The following is an 8587-nucleotide window of genomic DNA, read 5'->3' as shown; positions in this document are numbered from 1 at the left end:
GCTGGTTCAGTCTTGCTGTGAGTAATATTACGTGATCAGGAGGAAAGTTTCTACAAAATGCCGTATTTGGCCAGATCGCTGAGCTCCATGTCACCGAAAGCTTCCCAGGGGCAAACCACAGTGATGTCTGTTGAAACCCAGAGAGAGAAGGTGGTCAGGCTCATTCAAAACACTGAAACAATATTTGCGTGATGAAGGCGACTGAAATGCGACGCTTTACCTGTGCCGAGACCCTCCATCCCAGGGATGTCGTCTCCGAAGCCTTTCTGGCCAGGTTTAGGAGCCTTGCTCTTGAAGGTGCGAGTGGTCCTCTGCTTGAACTTTGGCGGCCCTCTCTTCTCAACGGGTGCTGGGGCGTCCATTCCTCTCTCTCACTGAAATATACACAGCTGCACTTTAAAAAGTGTCTATATCGTCCCCTTTACTGATGCCCTCAACAGGTTAGCTGTTAATCTTCTCATTTTGGGATTGTGTTAATCCTAATCTGCTGGTTACACAACATCTGTTTTCCTTGTGATATATACGGACAGTGTGAATGATAAGCTCTTTACATAATCGTGCTAATCTCGTAGAGGAGATGCGGCGCTCTCATTCGCTGTTGAATGTCTACTGTACATTTTGAGTCTGTAATGAAAGCTGAATGTAATGTTCAACTGAATATCCAGGTATGTAATTTTGCTTCTGCTTTTCCTTTTTATTTATTTCCTCTCCATCACTAAATCTGTCTGTTCTTTATCAGTCCATGAAAGTCTTTGCTAACACTTTATTTCGATAGTCCACTTTAGTCATTCTACTAACTATATGTAACTTTGCAACTACATGTCAACTAACTCTCAAACCGTCGAGGGCATGCTTGATATATGCTAACTCTTCATTGTGATGCTCCTCAACAGATATTCTACTGACTATAAGTAACTTGGCCACTACAAGTCAACTTATTCTCTTAACCCGAACACTAACCAGTCTACTAATACTCTAATGAGAGTTAGCTGATGTAGTTGCAAAGTTACTTATAGTTAGAAATAAAGTGTAACCAAGTCTTTCTCTCTTTGTTTTTATGTTGGGTCTGTTGTGTCTCAGGTGAGGCGGGTCTCTTACCTGTGCTGGAGTCTCGGGCTCTTCTGCTGGTGCTCTCGCTTCTCTTCTGCGATGTGTCGCTTCAGCTCGTGTCCAGTGTTTCTGCCGGACTCTTTTATAGCGCTCGACTAATCTTCTGATCCTCAAACGCCTCCAACAGAAGCAGATAGAGGGATCAGGAGATTGACACGGAGTATTTTAAGGACTTCAGGCTCTTACAGCGGAGGACACGCGTGTGGTAACAGTCATAGTTTATTCAGAACATCTGCAGTTTGACACAGACATAAACACCAGATATGCTGAAATATGATGAATCCCAGTCACTGTTGAATCAATGTCAGGTTCCAGTGTTGGATAACGGTTGAATTTTGTTTAGATTTTGCTAATCAGATTGCAAAATGGATTTTGGAACAACGTTATTTTTCTACTGATATATTTCAACAAAATGTTTAAAAGTCATGGTTGTAAAAATAATGTTGATTTGACGTACAACTCAAATTTTTTTATATTTCTATGTTGAATCCGTAGTGAGTCAACAACACAACTTCATTTGGTGTTCAATGTTGTTTTAACGTTGAATTCATGTTTTTTCATAAACTGACATTATTTCAACCACATTTAAACGTTTATTGTCAGTCGAATGCCAGCTGGGATGTGTGTTCAAACATCTTTATGCTCATTAGTCGATTAAGACTTTCTTTATCGTCAGTTCTTATCTAATTTTTGATATTATCAACACATCTCCAGCTGACAAAATATATTAGAAGAACGTTGTGCTAACGTTCCTATTAGGTTATGAAAACATTTTCTGCATGTTCTCTGAAAGTTTAAATGTTTTACAAACGTTATGGGAACGTTACATTATCATTTTCCAAACATTACGTTACTTGTGAATGTTCTCTTAACAACTTTTGTGCTAATGTTTTGAGAACATTATTAAAGACCAGATAACTTTGAACACATTACTGAGAAAGTTTGTTCATAACTTTGAGAGAACGTTCCCTGTATGCCGCATCGTTCATTCTTATTTTCCATATTAAATACTTCATAACCAATCAAATGAATTGTTAGCAAATTTGATCTAAATCTAAAAATAAATCATTTTTATTTTGATGCTGTGCCTGTTCAACTTAATGATTAAATAGCATTAAATGCTTCTTGTCAACCAACGCAAACTCAGACTTGTGAGTTCATGTTTCTGATCTCAGGTCAGGCTCTTCAAGTCTCTTCTCTAACCTGCGACTGCTGGTGTAAAGATGATTTCAACGCTCACATCTGCTTTTAGCTTAACCTGTTAAGCTTCAAGCCCATTTTTGAAAAATCCCCAGATATGGCATTCCCAAACTGAAACAGATACAGTTCATGAACCCTTTGTACTAAAAGCACAAGTAAGATCTCATTTGAAAGCTGACACCTGGAAGTTTATTGTAAATGTAGAATTAATTATTATCATAATGAAAAAAATAGTTATAAATAGCTTCAAAGTTTTGTAAAGTTATTATACATTTATTTTTATGAAACATCTTCATGAAAATAAAATTGAAGTTGGCATTGTAGCAATCTAGAAATGCACTGCAGCTAAAGCCACATGTCTGGCCATGTTATATTTAAAATTTGAAGATGATAAGTCTAAAACTCTGTATTTAGTTCAATGTTTTTCAAGATCATGTCATATGACTTTATTTTGATTAGACTGGTGTTTATTGTTTTCTTATAAGCATCTATTCAGTCTATTGCCTCTATTGTTTTGTGATGCAAAAACGAGCCCCATTCAGTCTCAGTCTCCCCTGCACATATTCACACCTCTCCAGCCAGTTTATTGCTCTAAATATGCTTTTCTTTTGTCTGCATTATAATCACTAACGACTAGCAATTCACACTGTTTCAATCCCTCATTTATTTTATAAAAGTTCTCACTTCACAGTGAAACTGTATCAAATGCCCTTTTTGAAAAACGAAACATTTCAGTAAGCATTCTTATTTAGAAAAAAATCATAAAAATTACACCGAAGTAAGGTAGCAGGTGCTCAGTACTAGCTAGCATGTTAGCTTAGCACACCATCAATACACGACAATTTATGAGAATAAAACTATGTTTGTTCTCCAAACTTACTTTATAGCGCAAGTCGAGTGTTTTAAATAACTTTCTGTAATCTGATTTGGCTTCAGATAAAAAAATCAGATAGAAAATATATTATTTTATTGTATTCTGCACAATTTGAAAGTCTATCTCGATTAGCATTACATTATACATATAATCAATTATTATGAAAATACCTGACATGACTCGAAGAACACAGGTAAATCAAATATCATTGCAATCATGTTTATTGTCTTCAAAACATCTTTATCTGCACTTTACAGCGATCTCGGATAGCTTTGTTGTGGCAGGACTTCCTGAATGTCACATGATTATGGCTCTTCTTCATGTGATCCATATATTATGGACTTCTGTTCAAACAGCGCCCTCACTTTCAGGATGAATTGATAACACAGTACAGAGTATACAGCGCTCAAAATGATTACATCGACGCATTTGGGTATAAATTCAATAAATATTATTCCTGTCTATAGAAGTCTAATGTAAAGCTATGAGAATCTATCAATATTTCTCCAAATCTGCACATGTTTGAGCTAAAAGCCCTGAGGGACGTTGTTTTGTCAAGCGCTGTCATGACGATCGCACGGGAGTTTTTTTCTGAATGAGACCGGCTGAGGCTCATAATTCATATTAAAGGTAACGACTCGTTTTTTAATTTCATAACTCCTGACACAAATTAAGACATAACTGTCACTATAAGTTTCTCAGAATACAATAGTGGTCAAATACTGAATCTTGAGTCTTATATCTTTTTAATGATGTATAGTTTGTCAAGGTATAACATTAAATCTGATAGTATATTTGAACTAAATAAATAAAAAAACGCTTCAGTGCGCCGACGCTCTGGAGACGGTTAAGTTAAGCTGCTATAAAAACCAGCAGCTATTCTGAGGAACACACACCTGATCCTGATCCTGATCCTAAACACACGGTGATATCTGACCTTTACTAATTCAAGATTAAGCAGCTCTAATCCACAATCCTGATTGGCTGTCCTGACCGTCATTTAGTTATTACGTAATCTGCTCATTAACATATGCTGTAATGTTCTCATGTGTGTTTGTTTATTCGACACGTATTCAAACACATCTATGAGTTTATATACAGCTAATGACACTTAGTCTGCGGTTGGAAATGTCCCACATCTGAAGTCGTAATCATGAGTTTGTTCAGCCCGATCTCATGAAAGTGCGTATCTATACAACGAATGTTATTTCTCGTGCCATTTATACGCCAAAAATAGTTTTTGCGTCTATATGATACGCAGTTTTCGCGTGCATATGATACGCACTTTATGGCGTATAATACGCATGCACTCCCCACCCCCTCCCCCTAAACCTTGTCAAGGGGTTTTCAGTGCGTAGCATATGCACGCAAAAACCATTTTTGGCGTATAAATGGCACGAGAAATGACATTCGTGGTATAGATACGCACTTTCATAAGACTGTGTTGGATTGTTGCATTCAAGTGATTTGTTTTCGGCAAAAATGTGAATCATGAAGAACACCTGGTTCATTCTTGCCTATTTAAGGGGGAAATCTTAGTAAAGTCAAAAGCTATTGAAGTTATGAGTCAATATCCAACCAATTTTATATAAAAATTAGCGTCCTATTCATTAGCAACCATATTCACCATGTCATCTGATTCTGGAGTTTTATTCAAATAAATTGTTTTCACTGTGTAAGATACATACAATATGCATCAAATGGTTGTTTATAATACTCAGGTATCAAAATAAGAGTTATATATTAGAATTGAAAGGCCGTTCATGTCCAGTATTCATGCATGAGACTTTCATGAACATCTTCTGAGGTAAATCTAGAAATGAACATCGCTAGTCATTAGCATAAACACACACTGTTCAGCACATCTCTCCAGAAACTGCAGTGACCTCTGACCTTTCCTCTGGGCTACATGTTGCATAACTTGTGTCTGTATGAACACAGTTTGTTTTTAACTCTTAGCTGAGCATTAGCGAGAAGAGACGCAGCTCTTAGTCTTAATCTATCCCGATGTGAACCGGTTTAACTGGATCAGGGAGTGCTGTAACACATCGGTTTAACCAATTACAGACGAGCACAACAAAAAACAACTAACAAAACATTTAGCTAATGTTCCCATTAAGTTAGGCTATGAAAACTTTATTTCTGAATGTTCTCTGAACGTTCAAAACGTAATTTTTTTTAAAATGTTTCAAAAGAATCTTGTTTATGTGAACATCAAGTGAACATTGAATAATTCTTCAGACATTATGGGAACGTCTCTTTTGAGCGTTCTGAAACACATAGTGTAAAATAAACATCCAAATAAAACGTTTCAGAAAAAATAAGCAGTGATTAAGTAACATTTTTGTGCTAATGTTTTAAGAACATTATTAAAAACCAGATAACTTTGAAAGAACGTTTTATTAACGTTACTGGAAGTGTGTTTGTTCATAACCTTGCCAAAATGTTTTTGTTTGCTGGAAATAGTATTATTTCACATCTTGATCGTGTTGATGAATGTTAAATGGCAGAAGTGAATATCAGTTAAACACATGTGTATGTTCTGCTTATATACATATTTGCTTTATATCTGTTTAATATTGTGAAATAATATAATTAAATGAGGGGCTGGTGATGGGTGACGGCTTAATTTTCAGCACATTTGCACATTTTATTTCCACAACTACATATTCATGCACAACATTCCCACACAACAATCCGTGTTTTCTGTTTACCGGCGTGAGGGCGGGGCTATAACCTGTCAATCACATGAGCTCAGCCAATAGCAAACCACAACCATCCAATCAACTCCCCACAGATCAAGCCCCGCCCACATTTGTTCTTGTTTCTGAAGCGTTTCACTCGATATACGACACAATAGAGGAGAAAACACTAGTGCAACTTCACTTTCATGCTGACTTTAGATCAGTTTGTACTGGGATCAGTGTGATCAGCTGTATGAGAGGCAGAGACGTGTTCACCTGTCGTCGGTCACATGACTCCTGACTGGCACAACACACACTCTCAAACACACATCCAAATCTCTGTGGTGTATTTTATGATAATCCATTCAAAAGATGTAAAAAAAAATATTTCAGAGGCCTAATTTTCTTTCGCTGTATATATAAAATGGATATGTTTTAACATTTGCTTATATAGTACCAGGATTTCACAAACGTTTTTTTTTTTTTTTTTTCAAAACCTTGGTAGGTCAATATTAACTAAAATTGATACAAGTATTTATTTATTTTAAATTTTTAATATTTTTTCTTTGTATTATTTATTTATTTATTTTATTTTTGTATTTTTATTATGTGTTTTGATTTGTTTGTGGTCTGTGGTCATTGTTGTTTTGTTCTATGTTAAAATATAGAATTAAAAATACATATTTCTTAAAAACATTATGGACCCTAAAAATATAGCTATAATTTCTTAATATGAAATTATATGACAATTTATATATAATTTATATTTCTTAATATGACAAATGTGAAGCAGAGATCTTCTGACGTCTGTTTGGTTCCTTGAGTTTCAGTGAGAATCTCTGACTCTTTACCGCTGATTGCATTTTACAATATTGTGTTATTGTAATTTCCATAATGAGTTTCCTTCTGGAGGAAAACCAACACGTGTGTGTTCAGTGACACGTAATCTAAAGCGTCTGACCGCACACCTGTCCGTTTCACACACCTCAGCCAATCAGCTTCAGCCCTGAGACGGTCACGTGACCCGCGCTCGGACCCCCACACGAGCACGACCGGTGGGCTTCTTCTCTCTTTCTTCACACAGTTTGTCCATATTTAGTGCAGTCATGATGTTCCTCATTGTGTTTTCTTTATTGTGTGTGACTGCAGAAGATCTAGGTAAGACTTTAATATCCTTAAATATCAATATGAGAAATATCTTGCATAAAATGATATGCTTTAAATAAGCCTCAAACTAACTTGAATAACTAAGTTAAATATTGTTTACAAATGTTTTTGTCTGTTAGATGCCTAAAGAAGGTTATGAACAAACATTCTTAACATTAATAGTTCATTAAAAGTTATGTTTAATAATGTTTGTACCAAAAACATTTGTTTCTACAACTTTTGGTTCTGAAACTTTGTAGTTGGACGTTCGACTAACATTTTTAAAATGTTTTAAATGTTAAAGTTTCAGTTCATCATTTTTTTTTAAATGTAATGACTTGTTTCAGAAAGTTCAGAGAACATTCAAAAGTAACATTTCATAATGTGTGAAGAATGATAATGTTCCATTAATGTTCGCATAACCAAGAAAACGTGTTTTCGAAACGGGATGTTCCAGAAATAAAGTGTTTATAACCTGCCTGTTCTCAGAACACTGTTGCTTGATTACTTGTATTAAACTATTAATCACAACAGCTTTAATCTGCTAAATGCGACTATAAGGCATGAAGAAATTAAGATATTATAAACATTAACATGATTTTCTATAAAGCTGCAATGTGTGTGTGTGTGTGTGTGTGTGTGTGTGTGTTGATGTTCAGAGAACGGCATTCTCAGACTGAAGGATGTTCCTGCGGCCGAGGCCTTCATCAACTCCACTGAAGTGGCTGTCATCGGGTTCTTCCAGGTGTGTGTGTGTGTGTGTGAAGGATAGGTTTAGGGGTCGGGATAGTGTGTGTGTGTGTGTGACGGGTAGGTTTAGGGGTCGGGTTAGTGTGTGTGTGTGTGTGTGACAGGTAGGTTTAGGGGTCGGGTTAGTGAGTGTGTGTGTGTGACAGGTAGGTTTAGGGGTCGGGTTAGTGAGTGTGTGTGTGTGACAGGTAGGTTTAGGGGTCGGGTTAGTGAGTGTGTGTGTGTGACGGGTAGGTTTAGGGGTCGGGTTAGTGTGTGTGTGTGTGTGTGTGTGACAGGTAGGTTTAGGGGTCGGGTTAGTGAGTGTGTGTGTGATGGGTAGGTTTAGGGGTCGGGTTAGTGAGTGTGTGAGTGTGTGTGATGGGTAGGTTTAGGGGTCGGGTTAGTTAGTGTGTGTGTGTGTGTGACGGGTAGGTTTAGGGGTCGGGTTAGTGAGTGTGTGTGTGATGGGTAGGTTTAGGGGTCGGGTTAGTGAGTGTGTGTGTGTGTGTGTGACAGGTAGGTTTAGGGGTCGGGTTAGTGAGTGTGTGTGTGATGGGTAGGTTTAGGGGTCGGGTTAGTGAGTGTGTGTGTGATGGGTAGGTTTAGGGGTCGGGTTAGTGAGTGTGTGTGTGATGGGTGGGTTTAGGGGTCGGGTTAGTGTGTGTGTGTGTGTGTGTGTGTGACAGGTAGGTTTAGGGGTCGGGTTAGTGAGTGTGTGTGTGACAGGTAGGTTTAGGGGTCGGGTTAGTGAGTGTGTGTGTGACGGGTAGGTTTAGGGGTCGGGTTAGTGTGTGTGTGTGTGTGTGTGTGACAGGTAGGTTTAGGGGTCGGGTTAGTGAGT

General features: G+C 37.3%; 2 protein-coding genes across 2 annotated transcripts in view; one reads left to right on the top strand and one right to left on the bottom strand.

Annotated features, from left to right (window-relative positions):
* LOC130079485 (retinal cone rhodopsin-sensitive cGMP 3',5'-cyclic phosphodiesterase subunit gamma-like) lies at positions 1 to 1204 on the bottom strand. Its single transcript, XM_056244760.1, has 3 exons — positions 1099 to 1204; positions 221 to 374; positions 1 to 127 (listed from the first exon to the last, which is right to left on the bottom strand). Exons 2-3 carry the CDS (start codon positions 360 to 362, stop codon positions 51 to 53), a joined length of 219 nt encoding a protein of 72 aa, XP_056100735.1. The 5' UTR covers positions 363 to 374; positions 1099 to 1204; the 3' UTR covers positions 1 to 50.
* LOC130079484 (endoplasmic reticulum resident protein 27) overlaps positions 428 to 8587 on the top strand; it is a 15121-nt gene continuing 6961 nt past the window's right edge. Inside the window, exons 1-4 of the mRNA XM_056244758.1 lie at positions 428 to 440; positions 1081 to 1173; positions 7018 to 7026; positions 7674 to 7759. Of these exons, the coding sequence (XP_056100733.1) occupies positions 428 to 440; positions 1081 to 1173; positions 7018 to 7026; positions 7674 to 7759 (201 nt within the window). The remainder of the gene's footprint in view (positions 441 to 1080; positions 1174 to 7017; positions 7027 to 7673; positions 7760 to 8587) is intronic.

This window comes from Rhinichthys klamathensis, unplaced genomic scaffold (assembly GCF_029890125.1).
Source record: "Rhinichthys klamathensis goyatoka isolate OS25496 unplaced genomic scaffold, OSU_Roscu_1.1 h1tg001080l_1, whole genome shotgun sequence".
In the NCBI taxonomy this organism is placed as follows: Eukaryota; Metazoa; Chordata; class Actinopteri; order Cypriniformes; family Leuciscidae; genus Rhinichthys; species Rhinichthys klamathensis.
This window is presented reverse-complemented; position numbering and strand designations above follow the sequence as displayed.

Excerpts from the sequence above, each read along its gene's own strand:
- LOC130079485 (XM_056244760.1), bottom strand. The coding sequence starts at position 362 with ATGGACGCCCCAGCACCCGTTGAGAAGAGAGGGCCGCCAAAGTTCAAG. Across the intron at positions 128-220 it reads GATGGAGGGTCTCGGCACAG|ACATCACTGTGGTTTGCCCC; the intron begins GTAAAGCGTCGC and ends GGGTTTCAACAG.